The 19,217-nt window shown below is 32.5% G+C and overlaps 4 protein-coding genes across 6 annotated transcripts; 3 read left to right on the top strand and 1 right to left on the bottom strand.

Annotated features, from left to right (window-relative positions):
• Nucleotides 1–464: 464 nt before the first annotated feature.
• On the top strand, nt 465–11,274 carry LOC117159325 (atrial natriuretic peptide receptor 1). 2 transcript variants are annotated; one of them, XM_033339063.2, is made up of 19 exons: nt 465–594; nt 1,499–1,667; nt 3,885–4,050; nt 4,339–4,413; nt 4,849–5,128; nt 5,208–5,317; nt 5,868–6,056; nt 6,327–6,547; nt 6,781–7,020; nt 7,196–7,316; nt 7,374–7,582; nt 7,676–7,826; nt 8,024–8,183; nt 8,252–8,412; nt 8,792–8,958; nt 9,052–9,198; nt 9,329–9,521; nt 9,832–10,105; nt 10,299–11,274. In XM_033339063.2, exons 1-19 carry the CDS (start codon nt 495–497, stop codon nt 10,592–10,594), a joined length of 3,429 nt encoding a protein of 1,142 aa, XP_033194954.2. In that variant the 5' UTR covers nt 465–494; the 3' UTR covers nt 10,595–11,274. The 2 variants fall into 2 exon arrangements, with proteins under 2 accessions (XP_033194954.2, XP_076479845.1); XM_076623730.1 differs by having other exon boundaries at nt 7,196–7,582.
• Nucleotides 11,275–12,449: 1,175 nt separating this feature from the next.
• Nucleotides 12,450–14,926, top strand: LOC117159269 (nucleolar protein 14 homolog). The gene is made up of 4 exons (XM_033338980.2): nt 12,450–12,712; nt 12,786–12,915; nt 12,999–13,163; nt 13,258–14,926. Exons 1-4 carry the CDS (start codon nt 12,450–12,452, stop codon nt 13,753–13,755), a joined length of 1,056 nt encoding a protein of 351 aa, XP_033194871.1. The 3' UTR covers nt 13,756–14,926.
• LOC117159200 (uncharacterized) lies at nt 12,721–17,295 on the bottom strand. Of its 2 annotated transcripts, XM_033338820.2 has the most exons (3): nt 16,508–17,295; nt 16,184–16,435; nt 12,721–16,114 (listed from the first exon to the last, which is right to left on the bottom strand). In XM_033338820.2, the coding sequence occupies exons 1-3, from the start codon at nt 16,760–16,762 to the stop codon at nt 14,990–14,992; spliced, it is 1,632 nt and encodes a 543-aa protein (XP_033194711.2). In that variant the 5' UTR covers nt 16,763–17,295; the 3' UTR covers nt 12,721–14,989. The 2 variants fall into 2 exon arrangements, with proteins under 2 accessions (XP_033194711.2, XP_033194720.2); XM_033338829.2 differs by lacking the exon at nt 16,184–16,435 and having other exon boundaries at nt 16,508–17,279.
• Nucleotides 17,296–17,467: 172 nt separating this feature from the next.
• Nucleotides 17,468–19,135, top strand: LOC117159266 (uncharacterized). Its single transcript, XM_033338958.2, has 3 exons — nt 17,468–17,797; nt 17,950–18,167; nt 18,239–19,135. The coding sequence occupies exons 2-3, from the start codon at nt 17,952–17,954 to the stop codon at nt 19,100–19,102; spliced, it is 1,080 nt and encodes a 359-aa protein (XP_033194849.1). The 5' UTR covers nt 17,468–17,797; nt 17,950–17,951; the 3' UTR covers nt 19,103–19,135.
• Nucleotides 19,136–19,217: the final 82 nt, after the last annotated feature.

Consider the following 19,217-nt stretch of genomic DNA (forward strand, 5'->3'; position numbering starts at 1 on the left):
GTGTCCTTTGGATAAAATATCGAAAGGTGGGATCACGAGGCATGCGTAGAAGCAACAGGCATAGCCTGCTTTAATCGTCAAGGCGCATGTACCAAATCTTCGAAATGCATATATTCCAGTTTATTTTGCTCGCGTACAACACAATTTATCGTAACTTGCCGTGATTCCCTGAGAAAAGAGACACACGTGTGCTAACATCCAAGGCATTAAATCTTCTAACAAATGTTTGACGAAGTGACACGAACGCGTTATATCAATCGGTATATAAGGGTGAATCTTCTTCGGGGGTGGTTTAGATATGTTCTAACCGGTGTTCCGTCACGCGATACGCTACGCGAAAGTTATGATAGAATTATACTAATCCAATAAAAGAGAAGTTTCTCGAATTTGTTAATAATAATTATTTAATTTCAACCTTTTCTGCTATAAATATAATAATTCTTATTAACCGAATGTAACGATTTGTACTATTGAAATAATCGCAACAGAGAAGAATGGAGAATAGTTTATGCAAACAGGTGTTGTCCGTGAGTACGAAGTTTTTGATAATCGCAGTGATTTCTCAGACTATGGGTTTTGTCAACGTTACTCCAGGTAAGATTAAAATATTCTATTAAATTTTTTAAATAATATTCGTATTAATTAAATAGACGATCGAATAAATATATTCTAGCACGTCAGTCTTTTCTTTTTTTTTTTTTTAACGAATGATAGGTCAACAGTTTGTTTTTAACGGTTAAAGTATTTTTATCAAATGCTATAATTTTATTAAAAATATTTTAACTACTAAAAATATCGTTGATCCATCGATAACTAAACGTACAAGAGTGGAAAAGGATCGTGGAAGGATAAAATATTAAAAAGTATAAAAATTAGTATTAGTAGAAACATACAACCTTTGGCGACCCTCGTTTTTCTGATGTAGCAAGCAGTTGTGCGTATGAATGAAATAAACATACTTTCTGTGCAATTTGTTTCGATGGCTGACACAACAACGACTTCTTCTACTTGTTTGGGTCTCGATCCAGTTTCTGTTGAGCGCGATGGCGTTTGATAAACATCACGTTTAAATACATGTCCATAAACCACTTTTTTTTTAATACGAGTTTATATCGTTAATTTATTCCAACAAGCTGTATTAATTATGAAAAAGTGTACAAATTCGTCCTTATCAAATCAAATTCAAATAATGTAAGCAAGTTGGTTGCTTCGTTAAATATTTTGTACTCGTATCTATATCAGCAATCGAGAGATTGTTCCTTTTTCAAGATGTAACTTAATTACAGAGTCGCTGATAAAGATTATTACGTGCTTTATTATTAGAGCGTAACAAAATTGATTTTAAAAAGACCAATAGATATGCAACGAAATATTGATATTTGCAAGAGCGAAGATGCTGCTTTTTTATCTTAAAGCGACATTAAAATAAAAGAGAACAATAATGTACAACAACTGCGATCTTCAAATGATATAAATTCAGTTTTATTTGTTTGTTCAGCGTATGATGAACATTCCACAAGAGTGTACAACGTAGGCGTTCTTATGGCTTCTCGCTTGAATAGTCCTTTCGATCTGGAGAGATGCGGTCCAGCCGTCGACTTGGCTTTGGCCGAAGTAAATGACTTCTTAAGCGTGCACAACGTAAAGTTGCACAAGGTTCAAGGAAGGTAAGACGAATGTAAAAAATATCCCATCGATACGTTTCCTAGCCTCCGTTTCCTGACCCTTGGACGACCGATCGTTTAGGTATGTCTATGCGTAGTAGAGTCGTTGGTTTTACGTCGTATTTTTCTTTGCCGACAATTCGCTCGTAATTCTTCTGGTACTTGTTTGCGCGTTCTACCGATTGACCTTCTGTTTACGTAAAATGAAAGAAAAATAAGGGAAGTAGAATAAAGTGTCTGTGCCCTAGATTGCGTGTATTACGCACGACCCTGTGCTCTGTAAACTGATTCACTTTTGACCACGCGTTCTCATCGCTTCCATGTCATTACATTGATCCAATTGGACAGACGTTTGCCGTTTGCACAAAAGACAGGCCTTCGATGCCGTGACTCGTTGATCGTGACCACTGTTTGGTGAAACGAGATTAGTCGTCTGAAATTTGAATAAAATTGGAGAATGTAGTAAATTTTGAAAAGTTAAAAATAATATCAACGTTTTCAATTTTTTATAAAACAGTATCAGAGTTATAGTTGTATATTTGGCTACTACAAAATGTTGTCACTTTAAGAGCTATTTTTAAAAAGCTTATGTCGTTGGATCTAACAGATTGTTTTCATTTTCTACCTTCAGTGTAAGAACGTGAGCTGCAAACATGCGAACGTGCGTATCTGGTCTGCGAGCATGTATATCTGGTGTGCAAACGTGACCTACGAACGTCCCGAAGGCTCGTTCGAATTTCGCATTGTGCGTCATATTAAAATACTATTATTTAGTCATAAAATAACTTTTAAACCGGGAAACGAACAGAAATGTATTTATCGCGTTCTTCCCCTATCATATTCCATTAAAATATCAAAAACTATATACAAAGACCGGCAAATGCCAAACAAGTACCGATTACTAAAATATCGATGCCAAATATCAGATATCGAATATGAAACTTTCGCTGTAAATCTAAAACTAATAAAAGCCCAACGAATGTCAGGTTTCCCCTGTGCGATCGAACGACGTAGAATTAGACTAATCCGACAGAACGAATTAATCCACGTCACAATCGGTTAACGAAGGTAACGAAGGGCAAGGATGACCGAGCGTGATAATATCCCTAGGATCAACCGGTATATCCAATCATTGGCCATTCAACGGTGCGATTTAAATCTATCATTATTTCCGAGTGGTACTTTACACTTGAAATGACGCTGCATTCTGCCAGCCCCCCCAACAATTATCGATCATTCGAGTCGTAGGTGCGTTACGAACGTTCCACGGGTTCTCCGGGGATATCTCTCGTATACAACACCCTGTTTCGATCGTTTCCTCTTTTCCCTTGGAGCGGTAATTCGATCGCAACCTGTTTGCACGACGAAACACCGTCATCCATCAACTCGTTTGCCCTCTGTTCCTTTTCCCGGTATTGTTTGATTCCTACAACCCATTGTCCCACGCTTCCTTTTTGTTCCGTCGTCGACTCGAATGGGATCGTGTTGCGGAGAAAACGGCGCACAGGAAAACACGTGATCCTGAAAGATTGCCGACAAATAGTAGACCGGGAGGTCACGTTAAAGCGGACCTTCTTCCTTTCGATCGATCCAAAGAGGTATATAGAACGACGAAGAAACAAGCTTCGCAACTTTTGTAATAGATAATGTTTGACAAACGAAGAAGAAAAGATTTTTAATGTTATATCAAACTTTTTCTTCGTGTCTTTTCGTTGTCAAGGAATTTCTCAATTTTCAGAGAAATACGAGAAAATCGTTGTTTGCCGCGTACAGTGGTTGGCGAAAATATTTCAGCACTCGTAACGGAAGACTTTTATATCCACATCCGAATCGATACTCAGTTATATTAGAAACCCGAGAATATCGATATACATATGAAATCGTTATATGAAAATATTTACGAAACATTGAAAAGAAACGCAAAGTTTGTTTTTTATTCTAATATTAGATACATTTCCATTTTGAATTCTTTTTCGTCGTAATTTCTAGTAGAATTATGAATGTAAAAATAGAATTATAAATTGGCCAGGTACAATACAATTCTACAACTATTCGTTAATCTTGTTTCGTTTCGTAGATTTTTTTTTATAAACTTCATACTTTATTCAACGGGATTGTGAATTTTAAAAGACAGTTATACGATATATTATACGGTTAATACGGTTATATATTAACGATTAATTAATGTAATTTTAAAAACTGCAACTCTATGATTCGCAGCTATCCATCGTGTAGTGGATCCGCGGCACCAGGTTTAGCCGCTGACATGCACTTCCGGGCGAACGTGATCGCGTTTATCGGTCCAGCCTGTGCTTTCGCTCTGGAACCCGTGGCAAAACTCGCCGCCTATTGGAACACTCCCATAATCACTGGAATGGGTGACCAAGTATCGATCATTCTAATTCGATGTAGCTCGTCAAAGACAAACAGAAAACGAACCTTTACGCTTTTAGAAGATATTTGTATCTATTGTTAAAAATCCAATCTCTCCACATTCCTAACGATAACTCAGACATTTTCTTAGGGATATATCGGCTGCTAAATTATAGAAAGTTAATAGAATAGCATAAATTACACGAATGAAATTATATAATTATATCCGTGATCTACTCGTTAACAATTATTTACATAACGCTGTTCGTTTTCATATTACGACATTTTTAACTCAATGAAGCCGCCATCGGAGGAAGAACTGTCCGTAACATCGGGTATCCTTGGGAGAATCAATAAATGGAAGAACGAAAGCTCGGTAAGGAGAGTGTAATTATGCTTCTATGTTCGTTAAGTTAATTGATCGCGTTTTTCGCTTAATTATCGCATGTAACGGAAGTATTTAGGTGGAAGAGAACATGAGATATTTCTCCTGATACCGCATCCCTATTTACGACTTCGTTAGTATTCTTAATTAGTCGCGCGCTTGTTAACGCGACTAATATAAAACTAAAACGTATATCATACGCGCGAATAAAATAACTGAAAGTCACAGGTAAAAGAGGCGACAAGTGCATTTTTGTATTTCGTAATTTCAATTTTATTTAATCTGTCAAGTTTAAATCTATCTTTCAGCTATAAATTCCGTTTTAGAGGGCAATAGATAAATAAATGGAAACTTTCTGCAATTTATAAATCATATTTCAAAAGTTGCTTAGAATGTATCATTCGATCCTGAATTCTTGCTTTCAAGGGAATCTTCAAAGACAAAAGCAAATATCCAACTCTAACGAGGATGTCTTATTGCCAGTGTCGACTTCGACTGGTATTCTCTAGTATATTTAAAGAATTTGGGTGGTCCCACGTAGCACTGATATTGGACAGATCCGATCTGTTCTCGTGGACTGTCGGGAAAAATTTGGAATACGGTTTAAGAAAAGAAGGGCTGTTGAAGTTCGTGAGAGAACTGGATGGAAATTCCGAGGACGAATCGTGCCATTATTATTTGCGCGATGCTAGTATGTATGCACGAGGTAAACGTCACATATATATCTGGATTTCTTTCAAATTAACATTTCTAACGAAATTAACACGTCATTCGTTTTCCGGCAGTGCTGATCCTTAGTGTTCGAGGAACTCTGGTTAGAAAGTTCATGTTGGCTGCTCACGACTTGGAAATGACGAGGGGAGATTGGGCGTTCCTCGATGTTGAAATATTTCAAGTAAAACGAAAGTTTCTCTTCTAAACATAGGGTGGTTAATAAGCTACCAATCGACAAGAGATTTAATAACTCGATACTTTTCCGAAAATTACGAAAATCTTTTTTCTATGGTACGAAAAAATGGTTTAAAGCGTCCATTATTCTTTAACTTGGCGAAAGTAGACCGATTTTTCGAACTAAAATAGGTAAATCAACGATAGATGAAATAAAAGTAGCGTGCAACAATGTCACAATTAAGCGATGCAGAAGAATCTTCAATGCTTCCTTTACAGATGCGAAACTATTGAAATCAGTCGGCACTCAGCCGACCAGTCATATCAGATATAAATAAATATGCGATTAATTTCATTAAATACGTGTAGGAAGAAATTTATATGGATGAATAAAATTAGCGTGTTAGAAATGTTCAATTCGAATTCAAATTCCAAATTCAAAATCCAAGTCAGAACGCTTTAATTGGAATTGAAATTGAAATTCGAAAACTTACATATACGGAAGTGTTATACAAGACAGACAAACAAATTTCTTTCCCTTTTTAATAAAAATTCAGGGAGCCTATTGGGGTGACCACGATTGGCAGGTTGACGACGAGAATGATGCCATTGCTAGAAAAGCGTACGAGGCACTGCTCAGAGTATCTCTTTTACAACCAACCAGTCCGAGATTTCAAGATTTTGCCGACACTGTTCGCCAAAGAGCTCAAACCGACTACAATTATTCTTTCTCGGAAGGAGAAGAGGTATTGGTATTCCTATTAGCCTATAAATACCGGATAAAGATAACTAAACTAATAAATATTTAACGAGTGTTCGCGGACGATAGCGTTGTACTTTCAAACTGCCAAAAAACCAATATCCATCGAATAACATAAGAAACGTAATAAAACTTTTACTATATTTTAAAAGAATTCTTTTTAACTTAACAAATCCATCGAGTAAAATGAAATAATAATACTAAATAATAATAGAATAAACGACAAGCATAACGAACAGGTCTTATGGCGTTCCAGGTGAATTTCTTTATCGGAGCTTTCTACGATGGCGTATATTTGCTCGGAATGGCATTGAACGAAACTCTGTCCGAGGATGGAAATATCACAGACGGCATATCGATAACGAGGAGAATGTGGGACCGAGACTTCATTGGTATTACGGGGCACGTGAGGATCGACGACAATGGAGATCGCGACGCGGACTACAGTATCCTGGATTTAGATCCTATCACGGGAAGGTCAGCGTCAATTAAGCCAGCCATTCCTCCGATCCGTTTGCTAATCAACCGCCATTCTATCAGTCAACCGAGTACATTCGAACCAAAACCGCCGCCACTGTGAAACCCTCGAATTTACTTTGAATACCAAGCAGAATTTTGACGAAGCATATATACATATGTATCGCGTATATCGCAATTAGACATTGTTCTGTAAATTTATGCAGAGCTAATATTCCTTCGAAATTTTCTAGGTTTGAAGTCGTTGCGCACTATTTAGGATTAAATCGAGAATATAGTCCCGTGGCTGGGAAGAAGATTCATTGGCCCGGAGGAAGAGAAGGTCCTCCTGCCGATGTTCCGGAGTGTGGATTTCTAGGAAACGATCCTTCTTGCACGTCCAGGACCGAAGCGTATACTTTTGTCGCTTATAGCAGTTTGGCCCTCGTTGTGTTCCTACTCGTTGCTGTTGCCGCAATATATGTGTTGTACAGGCTAGTAATATTTCCATTTTACAGACATTATCGCGCAATACAGTGTTACATATTATATGTAATATTATACGATTTTGTATAGAATTTTTTGCCAAGAGTGTTGAAATTTGTGTTAAATATACACTTTTGTCCAGAATAATTGTACAGAATAACATTTATGCACGTATATTTGCAGACATTTAAGGGTGTCGGCTGATCTGAACAACATGTCCTGGAGAATCAGACCTGAAGAACTGCTTCTAGAAATAGGGAAACCGTTCTCTTCGAAAATTAATCTACACCAAGCGATAGCTGAGGTGAATACTGACGAGTCGAACGAAGAAAACACAATAAAATCAACTCTGTTTTTACAGAATTTTGGATTGGAGCAGCGTATTCGTCGTGGATCGCAATTCAGCTGCGAATCCTTACCTCCAACTACGGTATTCACCACCGTTGGAATTTACAAAGGAGAAAGAGTGGCTATTAAAAAAGTCACTAAAAAGAAAGTAGTTGACGTCACCAAGAAATTATTATGGGAGATTAAACAAGTTCGAGACGTTACATCGGAAAATACTGTCAGGTATGTTAATAATATGATTGTGTAGCAACATAACGTTATAATATTGAAAACAAACTATCATTCGCTAGATGAAATGTTACGAACGAATTTCAGATTTATCGGCGCTTGTCTCTGTTCTCCATCACCGACCGTGTTAATCTTGACAGAGTATTGTCCTCGAGGCTCCTTGAAAGACGTCCTAGAGAACGAAGCTATTAAATTGGATTGGAATTTTCGAATGTCTCTAATCCACGACATCGTTAAGGTACAGCAGGTGCACATGTTGCGTCACAGGTTCATTTCATCCAACTATGCAGAATTTCAATTCTATATTAAACAACACAGATAACAATATATTTCAAATTTACCTAAAAGTTCTTTTATTTATATTTACCCCAAATTTCGTTATTTGCATAATATTACTAGAATTTTATAAATACAAAAAAAGTTTCATTTTTTCAGGGAATGTCTTATCTTCACGCCAGCGAGGTATCAGCACATGGAAAGCTTCGATCCTGCAACTGCTTAATCGATGGCCGTTTCGTCTTAAAAATTTCAGACTTTGGTCTCAAAACACTCACTACCCCGTCTGACTTAATAATGGATGATAATTATTATACCAGTACGTAAGACCGGTTTATGAAAAATGAATGGAACGTTATTGACCATTATGCAATTATCGTTTGATAGAATTGCTCTGGATCGCCCCGGAACTGTTGTCATTAACCGTGACACCAGGCAGTGCAGCAACTCAGAAAGGGGATGTTTACAGTTTCGCGATCATCCTAGAGGAAATCGTGGTTCGTGGTGGCCCATACGAATCTGTGAAATCGTTTATGACTTCCCAAGAGGTACGATAGAAATTTTGACATAATTTTTAGAATGTCGTATGATATCCAATTACAGTAAGAATTATAGAAAATAACTATAAAATTGATAACAGAAAAAAAATAATTGCAAAGATAATTACAGAAAAACAAAAAAAAATTAATGACTATTAATCACTATGATTATTTGCGGAACAATGATAAAGATTAATCTTTTAATGCGATTTACCGCGATTTGCTATGATTTACTGTAATCATGTTCAAGTATCATGCCACATCCTGACATTTCTATTAATGCTATACATTTCTATTAATATTGTTAAGTATTGAAATATTTATATCGTGTTAGATTAGCTTTTCCCGCTTACATATTGTCAATAATTCTTGTATAAATTGCCCAAAGATCGTCGGCCGGGTTGCAGCATCAGAAACGCCATCATTCAGACCGGAAGTGACACCAAAAGACTGCCCACTTGATATCTTGTCCCTTATGGAGAAATGCTGGAACGAAATCCCAGAAGAACGACCAACATTTCATGCAATTCGCGAAACTATACGTGGCATTATGAAGTAAGTCTTGTATTTCTCCGTAAAAAGAAATACAAATTTCTTTTCTTCGACAAAGCTTCTTTATCTAAAACTGAAAATGACGTAACATTGCAGAGGCTACTGTGAAAATTTAATGGACGATCTATTAAGACGTATGGAACAGTATGCGAATAATTTAGAAGCCCTTGTAGAGGAGAAAACGGAACAGTTAAGTCTAGAAAAACGACGTAGCGAAGAACTTCTGTATCAAGTGCTTCCAAGGTAACGATATATTTCAAATATTTCTAAATCCGAAATTTCTTAAGATTCCTACGTTTCTTAATATTTCTAAACGCTGTTTCTTTCGCGAATAAAAGAATTTCTATGTTTATTTATAATTAAAATATCACAGGCAAGTGGCGTGTCAGTTAATGGCTGGAGAGCTGGTTCAACCGGAACAATTCGAGTGCGTGACAATTTATTTCAGTGACATAGTCGGTTTCACAGCTCTCTGTGCACAAAGTACACCAATGGAAGTGGTGGATTTTTTAAACGACCTCTACAGTACTTTCGATCGCATCATCGAATTCTACGATGTTTACAAGGTACTTTGCGATATCAATTACCAAAACTAAATCCAAAGCTGTTGCTCAACTACGGATATTTATGTACTTATGAAAAATTTAAAGGTGATAAATGTGTAAAACATCCGAAGTAAAGTACTCGCTATATTTAGATTTTATTTTTTTTAGTTATATCCAGAAAAATATGAAAATATGAAAAATTCTAATTAAATATGGATTAAAATGCATTTTATTCAATTTATTTTCATAAATATCCGTAACTTATTGCAGTTATTAGAATTTTGAATAAGATGCTCGCATTGCTACTAACATGTAATATAATTAAACTAAGGTGGAAACAATAGGAGATGCGTACATGGTAGTGTCTGGCTTGCCAGAAAGAAACGGCATTGAACACGTGAGAGAAATTGCCCTGATGGCTCTAGCGATTCTCGATTCTGTACGTTCCTTCACTATAATGCATAAACAGAATGCACAGCTCAGTGTTAGAATCGGTGTACACAGTGGACCTGTTTGCGCGGGTGTAGTTGGTCAAAAGATGCCACATTATTGTCTTTTTGGTGATACAGTAAATACCGCATCAAGGATGGAGTCTTCGGGACTACGTAAGTCATTTTAAATCATTTCCGGAAAACCTCGTGATATTAGTATTTCTATATAACGATATATCATTAAATTTTAATTCTAATTCCAAATTTATTTAAAAAAAAAAAGAAACTTTGAATCACTTTGGATCACTGATATTCCCTTTTGTTTTTTTTCATTCCAATCCTTTTCTTAAATATATTTTTGATATAGCGCTACGCATACACATTTCTGAAGCAACAAAATGTATATTGGATAAGTTTGGAACATTCGATTTGGAGCTCAGAGGTGAAGTGGAATTAAAGGGGAAGGGGCGAGTAACTTCTTACTGGTTAAGAGGTTGCTCCGAACCAGATCTAAGGCCACCAACACCGAAATACCGGAAACACAGCGTTAGTACGCCGGACAATAATTTAAATCCTCTAATCTTCCCGCCTAATAATACAAATGGTGCAAAAGCCAACAACAATACTTTCATTAATTTATCCGAATTACAACAGACCGTGTAATCTTCGTAAATTTAAAGATAAAGTGTAAAAAGAATCAATGTTCCATGGTAGATGTTCTTACGATTTAAAATTAAAGCTAGGACTCGTAATTATAATAAATTTATTTTATTTTTTCCTATTACAATATGTCGATTCGGGATGTTTACGTCAATAACATCTAATTTATACGTAAATAGAAGAATCTATAATAGGCTTTTGTCGTCAGGCGTGTATATTAAATTGTTCATTTCGATCGACATGACTGTTCGAAAAATTGATAATATCATTTTTATTCTGTTTGTGAAACAGTTCTATTTACCAATACCAGCGCAATTTAATATACTTGTCTAACAACAATGATCTACGTAAAGCTCCAGTAAATTGGAAGAGTCAACGAAAAAAATAAGAATTTTCTAAAAGAAATGGAAAAACACACTTTATTTTTTCTACTTCCACTGTGTCAAACTATTCGCGGTTTCAACGTAGTGTAACTTCTTTCTGAATGTTCCCTGCTGAATAGACTACACCATAATTACCATCTTTATCTTTATTATCGTTTCCGTTAAACACTACTAGTAATCGGTCACAAACCTCTGTATTTTGTATTGGTGTGAAACAAAAAAAATGTAATAGCAAATGTTTTTTTTTTCTTTTGAACTTCCTAATAAAAGATATATCATGTAGATGTATGCATTATTTTCTTATCCGAAACAAATAGCTCTCACAGAAAGAAGCCTATTGCAATCTGCCTTATCAGGTAAAGGTAAAATAAACTCGAATTCGTGTATTCTTGATTGTACTTTCATGTCCCTGAAAGGTCCATTTAATATCAAATAACGAAGCTATAGCGCATACTTTGTCTTTTTTTATAAAATCAACTGTAGTACATTCGAAAGCATATTTAACAAATTAACTAAAAAAACAATCGTTGGTTATTACTATTACAGTTACAATTATTATTTGAGGATACCTGTGCGTTCCGCTGCTTAGGCTGACCTACTTTCGTTCATGTAAGGAGGTTTGCTCACGTGCAGGGATATTTTGACCGACTTTTAATTGTCAATAACTAAAACGCAAAACCGAAAACGCTGAGAGGAAATTTCCTCTCTATAAAAAATATAGTAAACGATTAATTTCTCTTTCTTAGGCAACCTATAATTAGTTTCATTATTGCGCCATTTTGTCATTCTCACATTTGTCCATTTTGGGTAGAAAAGTAGATATAAACTTTTCCATAGAACCGTACAATGAAATAGGTTCTTGTCTATGCTAGTGTACAAACAAACGCGGCAGATCCTTAATTTTATAGGTTCTTGTACATGCTAACGTCAATTAAACTCAGCACTTGGCCGCATGGTGCAGCACTACTAGTCCAGAGACAACCATTTTCCATAAGCGTGAGCACTGTCATTTTCTCTCCGTTAAGGAGACGTATACGTATACATGTTGGTAGCGGTAACACGTTTAGTCCTAAAGAGAAGCTTATCGAATACAATCTTTAACAACATTGTAATTGAATAACGACGTCTTATTTTAATTTGCAATATCAGGAACATACTGTATCCTGCTTTTAAAGCTTTATATTCATTGGATAATCTAACACGTCCTTCTTTTAACGGGGTAAGTTATGAATTCATGATTATACTGTATATTTATAAATGTATATGTTTATAATATTTAAAGAAATATACCTTGTTTAAAAAACGACGTTAATTATGATCGCAATGAGATTAAACACAAACCTGCAGATGATCTTGATGATGGTTTTATGTCAGAAATTGTAAATAACAAAGTCCCAGCAGATGATAACTGTTAAGAACTGATGATAACTGATAAGAAACCATAAATACCCAGATCTTTTAAAAAGGGTAAGGTCATGGAAAATATAAGGAAGGAATTACCTTACACCTATGAAGTACCAGAAAAGTTTGAAGAGTTACAAGAATATTTGCAAAATTATAATGCTGATTACCAATCGATTATCGTAGATCGTATAATTAAATGTAATCATTGCCCAACGAATAATACAGACGAAGGAAAGTTGTCAAATTTATTTTTATTTTTGTTACAACATGTAAATAATCATGTTATAGGAAGTGATGTTGGAAGCATAGTTAATGGTTTCCAAATTATTGACAGGTAATATATAAATTTCTAATAAAATTTATTTACTTGTATTATATCTATATTATATTACACATATTTATTTCAGATTGTCTCCTTTCTTATACGATCTTGCTCATCTAAATCCACAAAATGCCAAATCTGTTATACAAAGAATAATCAAAGAAAAGCACGACGACTTTGAGGAAGATAAGAAGAAATACCCTGGCCTAGATACAGTATGTTTAACGTGTAATTATATTAGAAATATATTTTCAATGGTAATTAATTATAATCTTCTAATAAAAATCTTTTCTTTCAGCTTATTTTCTTCAAATTGGCTTCTTTGATATTTCCAACGTCTGATTTTAGACATCCTGTAACTACTGCCTGTGCAATATTTATGTCTGAAATACTATTTAGATGTCGTATTAAAAATAAAATAGATATTTCAAAGGGTCTTTTTATATGTACACTTATATTAGAGGTAATTGTTACTACTGCTGTTATATTTTTATACACAAACATATTATGTGGAAATGCAATACACTACATTAATAATATTCCATCCACATTCACAGTATACGGTATTAAGTAAACGATTTGCTCCATGTGTGATAAATTTCTTACACGCAATAATTTACGTATCCAGCCCTAAACATCTAATTCAAGATATAAAAACGATACCAATCTCTAAAGGAATCAAACACTCAGAAAATTTATTAATACTAGACGAAGATCAATCTAAGTTAGATGTTAATCCAAGTAGTAGCTATATGAAAGCGTCCGATCTGATAGACGGACCCTTAGACGATGATTTCAAAATAAGGGTATTATTAATAGCTGTAAATTTATTGGGAGAATTTAAAAATCATCTAGAAGAACTGGAAGCTGTGTATTCGATATTCGAACCAATTTTAAAATTGCTTAAATCAAATTCTTTTGATAAATATCCACCAAAAGTGAAGAAACATATTATGCAATTACGAAAAGATTTGGAAAAACTAAAGAATAAAAAATTAAAATATATTATGGTTGAAAAGAAGAAACCAAAACCATTAAGACTATATGGACCGTGAATTGAAGCAATGTATGTAAAAATTGAACTTACAATTTCAAACCACATCGTTTTATAAATTCAAGAATGTTATTAAGTTTCGTATATTTTTTACGGATATGACGGTAAGAAACATAAGATTATGTCCAAGGAGAAAGCTGAAAGAGAAAAGTTGTTGCACAGTATAAAAGTAAATGAGACAAGTATAAAAAATAAATGAGAGGTGCTATGCGTGAAATACGAAGAGCTTTCTTAACGAAACTACAAATAAAACAACAGATTAAGAGCGATGAAGAACGTAAACGCAAGGTAAAAGAAATCTTTGGAGAAGCTTCGGTGCAACAGAGTGAATTAAAGAAATTAAAACGGAAGAAATAATAGTAAGAGAATAAACGGCGCATTCTGGAGTTTGTATATATTATCTCTCTTAGACGATATTGCTATTTTGAATGATTTTGTGTAAGATTGTATTGACGATGACTTCGGATATAACGAATCGTGATCGCTATAATAGCGTTTCTTAAGATTCTTATAATTTCATTAATTATAGTAAATGTAAATAAGCATTTTCATAAGAAAATCTTTTAATGCATTTCGTTTATGAAAATAATACTGTAATTGTATTATACGGAGATAATTCACAACACAAAATAAAACTCTCTCATCCAAGGCTTAGTTTTCAAGAAAAGCGAATTCGAAAATTTGTCGAGTGTACTTGAATTTGGCTAATTACTCCTTGGAATAAACAGTCAGAAAAAGGTTATTCTGCATACAAAAATAGATAGAAAGTGTGATATAAAATTTTCCAATTCATTTTTCCTCTTAATTTTCAAGAAAATAGAATTTAAACGTATTTAGTTAAGAATTGTCCTAGTGTACATGTATAATTTTTCAAATTTATTTTTCTCGGAAACAAAGTATCTTGTGAATAAATTTTATTCTACATTTCTGACTTATTTTCATATGTAAAATAATCTGATTATTTATTTCTATCTAATCTGGAATTAGCAATGTTCAAATATACTTGACAAATTTCCAAACTCGATTTTCGCAAAAACGAAGTGTTATACGAAAAAATGTTATTTTATATTTTCTTACTTTCTCATAAGGAATCACCTTACGCCTGCTTGTATTATATGTACATATTCTTCGGCAACACACTGTATATATATAATAAATGGTTTCTAGAGATATATTTCTTACTATTTATACTGTACTTTTTTAATTAAGATATTGTTATTCTAAAGTGATTAAAATTAATCAAATAACCAGCTTTCCCGCGAAAACTTGTGAAATGAATTATATGCATTTAAAATTGTATCTTTTTTCATCATATATTCTGGTAAAACTAAGCAAGTTTCAAAATTATTATATATATTATTACATGGAATTTGAATACGCTGAAACTGAAATTCATCGCTATCTGTAATTTTGCAGACAGGTACTGATTTCTTTTTTAAATAAACGAATGAGTGCCATTTATCGAAGTATTCTTTTAAAATTTCAAAATTTTGAAATGACCTCATTACTGCATTTCCTAATTGTAAATCACGTTGGTAATCGATATTATAAAGGGAATTTCTTAAAATTTCTTTAAGTCCTTCTCGTAACAAGAGCTGTTTATGTAATTTCATTGCCACTTTCACATCATCGTTCATTTTCACTTTTTGTGCAATATACTGTTCCCAAAGCAGAAAGTACTTTCTCAAAATTTTGTGTTCCATCATGGAAATCGCAAGAAATTCTTTTTTACGTATATAGAGAACATCTTGTAACTTGGAGTGCCAATGTAAAATAAATCTTTTCAATAGGAAACCAATGGCAATCTCATTTAATTCTTGTTTACGAACCATTTTTATTTTGTACTGCCGAGAAAATTCTATCCAATTGAAAAAGTATTTACGAGTTACATTCAATTCCCAAAATTGAATCGCTTGATATAACTTTTGTTTCTCTTGTATAACACTGTAAAGCGCATTTCTCCATTTTTCTATGTAAATATATTGCAATCGTCGCATAATTTCCTTACTTTTATCGTTTAAATAAGATAATCTAATTCTTTTCTCTTTTCTATAAGCAGCATAATTATAAAACTTCTTTAAAGTTTTAATTGTCAACTTTTTTTCATAAAAATTGCCTGCTGTAAGTATCTTTCTTCTGTTGCATTTTTTTTTAATTATATATAAACGCCAATTATTGAACATTATACTCTTTTTTCTGTTTTCAAATATATTTCTAATTTCATGACTTTTTATTGAATTTTGTAGACTCATATTATACCAGTCTTGCCATGCAAAGAATGTCTTTTGTACAAGTTTGAAGTTGTAAAACATTTCGATATTTTCATTCATTGTCTTCTCTGTGATGGATTCATTTACGCACTACATGGAAAAATAAAATTTAATAAGAACAATGGTAAATGCAATTCATGGATCAATTAAAAATCCTACCGATATAAAATGTTCAAAATATCGTTTTAACAATTTTGTTCTATTGTATACAGAAACACGTTCTTCTATATTTAACTTTTTTAGTTTGTATTCATGATATATTTTCCAAGCATCAAAATATTTTATTAACAATTTACTTTTATAATGCATAATTGCATGTGCTATTTTACTTCTTTGTAATATAAATTCACAACTATTAATCCAAATTCTTATGAAAGTTTGTAAAACTTTCTTTGCATAAAATTTACGTGCCTAAATTGAAAGTTATTTACAAATTAGAACTTAATTACACGAGTCAAGTGTTAATTATTAAATTAACATTACCTTATCAATTTTATCTTTTATAATTTTTTTCTCCTTTTGTAATGCTACATATAATTTCCAATTTGTAATATAGTTTTTCAAACAATATATATTGTAGAAAGCTACAGATTTTTCTAATAAGTCTCTTTTCTTATTTATCGTTGAAACACAATTATTCCAATATTTAAAATAATTTCTTAATAAAGATTTAGAATAATGTGCCTCTGCTTTTTTATAATTGACAGAAACTATAGGGTCGTTAGTGCACTTATCCATAAATGAAACAATATTTTTCCATTTTAATAACACATTTTTTGATAACGCATTCAAAACCTTTTTCTGTAATTTTTTGTGATAAAAATAATCTGCTTTATATTTAGCTCTTCTTGTATGTAATTTGTGTATAACATAGATCTTCCAGTATCCAAAAACATTTCTTAATATTGCTTTATTATAAAAATTATCATGTGATTTCTGAGTAAAACTAAATAAAGATAATCAATTTTATATCGTTATACTATTAAGTTGATTTTTGATATCTTACTTTCGAAATTGTTGAATATCAGTATTTACATTTGACATTTCAGTCTTATGTATTGTATTTTGCATAATCTTAAATATATTACCATATTTAATTGTGGGATTTTGTGACAGAGTGCTTTTAAACCAATAATGTAGTGATTTCAATTCTAAATTATGCATATAATTATTATGAACTATCTTTTTCATTATTATATCAGTATTTCGTTAACATTCTTCTTATTTTATAGGTATTTTGTATTGCTAACTTCATTGCATTACTTAACTGAATTATGACCAATATTAAAATTATGAAAGTGATTCATTGTTTTCAGTGTATCATTTTAATTGACAGAAGAAACGAATTTTTTTAGATATTAAAATACATTTTTATGCAATACATAAAATAACATTTATCATCACAGTTTGCAAAATTCAATTCTCTCTGCTTCTGTAAATATTAAACTTGTAGGCATTAAACTTTTAGATCCTAAAATAAATATTAAAAATCAAAGGAGGAAAAAAAAAATTTAAGAAATATGATTAATAAAATTTAACAAGCTAAACGAATCAGTTCTGGATCTTGGAACATTATAATGAAAAAGTAATTGAGGAACTCCTGTCATCCACGAAAAATTTCAATGTTGATCGAATATTTATTTCAATAAAATAAAACGTATTGTATTCGTCGTAGTATTTATAATGAATTTAACATTTTGTATTGGTAAAATTAATTGTGTTTGTATAGAAATGCAACAGGATTTGTATATAATATTTAATAATATAACCTCAGTAAGTATATTGACAGATAGATATGTATTTTACCTGTTAAGAAAATTATTATTTTGCATGGCTCATAATTATATATATTTCTTTTATTTTATCTTTACTACTTCTTTTTCATCTTTATCGACACCACCCTTCTATTTAATAATGTGAATAAGATATGGCTGAAAAGATCCTGAAAGCAATATTATATAGTTGTGAAAGTGCTAATAAGAATCTAGAAAATTCAAAGGAATATAAGAAACTACTAGAAGAGAATAAATTCCTACCATCTAACGATATATTGAATGCACTATGTTTATCTTTAACAAAACTATTGACATATAAGGTATCAAAGGAGGCATATCAACGTTATACTGTGAGACTTCATGTAATCGTGGGTATCTTGTATTTAAAAGTATATACAAAAAGTTTATTGTATTATTTCATAATTTATTGTTATTTCAGGAAGTTCTACGAGAATGGTGTAAAATCAACGACAATCTTCAAAATTTCGAAGTACTCAGAGATGAAAAGCAAAGCTTAACATTACTAAAAAGCTTGTTGAAGAAATATTTAACAGATGATACCTTAGACAGCTGTGACTCAAGCGACAATCTATTATCCTTAATCAGTGCTTTAATATGCTTGGCATCCACAGATTCATACTATAAGTGTTACGTAGAAAAGTCGATACTAAAACTAACAGAATTAGAAACCTGCGATGAAAGTGAATATTTGTTATGTTACGCTGTACAAGAAAATTCCAATTTAGACCTCAAACTTTCAACCATAGAAACCATATATAAGTCACAGAAATGCAAATTAATAGAGCAACCGTTATTAAATAATTTCATATCATCGTGTATCGATTTAAATAAAGATGACAATATAGATGATTTAGAGAATATAAATTTGATAGATCAATTATTCAGATTTGCCACTAAATCTTCATGTATCTTCTTATTAATATGTGCATTCCTAAAGGAATTATTAGTACAGTTAGATCATGCTCCTACAGTTGTGAATTTTATACAGTCAATTCTAAAAAGCATTAAGAAACATTGTGAAAAACAAAATAAAGATATTGTAGACCTTTACCCAAGAAACATGCAATCCCTTGTAATTTTACTACAAATAGAACCTACACATCACACAGATGATTCTAAAAATGGAACATTAAGGATGCTAAAGGATATTTATATGGAAGATGAAGATACCGTAATAACTCTGTTGTCACATTACCCGCTGTGGTTAACGTTATTTGGACAACTTTTGAGTCCAAGTGACGAGATGATGTGTTCATATAACGAGGAATTGAGTTGTTTATAGTAATAAATTATAATAAATATTGAATTGCACAGATCTGTTTTTATAATTTGTTTTAAGCAATGACAAATGTATTTATGTATTTATAATATAAGACAATAAAAGAAAATCGAGATTT

This window comes from Bombus vancouverensis, chromosome 13 (assembly GCF_051014615.1).
Source record: "Bombus vancouverensis nearcticus chromosome 13, iyBomVanc1_principal, whole genome shotgun sequence".
Taxonomy (NCBI): Eukaryota; Metazoa; Arthropoda; class Insecta; order Hymenoptera; family Apidae; genus Bombus; species Bombus vancouverensis.

Coding starts and splice junctions, on each gene's coding strand:
- LOC117159325 (XM_076623730.1), top strand. CDS start 495: ATGGAGAATAGTTTATGCAAACAGGTGTTGTCCGTGAGTACGAAGTTT. Junction 1,668..3,884: donor TTGCACAAGGTTCAAGGAAG/GTAAGACGAATG, acceptor TATGATTCGCAG/CTATCCATCGTGTAGTGGAT. Junction 8,184..8,251: donor GGATGATAATTATTATACCA/GTACGTAAGACC, acceptor ATCGTTTGATAG/AATTGCTCTGGATCGCCCCG.
- LOC117159269 (XM_033338980.2), top strand. CDS start 12,450: ATGGAAAATATAAGGAAGGAATTACCTTACACCTATGAAGTACCAGAA. Junction 12,713..12,785: donor GGTTTCCAAATTATTGACAG/GTAATATATAAA, acceptor TATTTATTTCAG/ATTGTCTCCTTTCTTATACG. Junction 13,164..13,257: donor TATGTACACTTATATTAGAG/GTAATTGTTACT, acceptor CCACATTCACAG/TATACGGTATTAAGTAAACG.
- LOC117159200 (XM_033338820.2), bottom strand. CDS start 16,762: ATGGATAAGTGCACTAACGACCCTATAGTTTCTGTCAATTATAAAAAA. Junction 16,436..16,507: donor TAAAAGATAAAATTGATAAG/GTAATGTTAATT, acceptor CTTTCAATTTAG/GCACGTAAATTTTATGCAAA. Junction 16,115..16,183: donor ATTTTGAACATTTTATATCG/GTAGGATTTTTA, acceptor TTTTCCATGTAG/TGCGTAAATGAATCCATCAC.
- LOC117159266 (XM_033338958.2), top strand. CDS start 17,952: ATGGCTGAAAAGATCCTGAAAGCAATATTATATAGTTGTGAAAGTGCT. Junction 18,168..18,238: donor CTGTGAGACTTCATGTAATC/GTGGGTATCTTG, acceptor TTGTTATTTCAG/GAAGTTCTACGAGAATGGTG.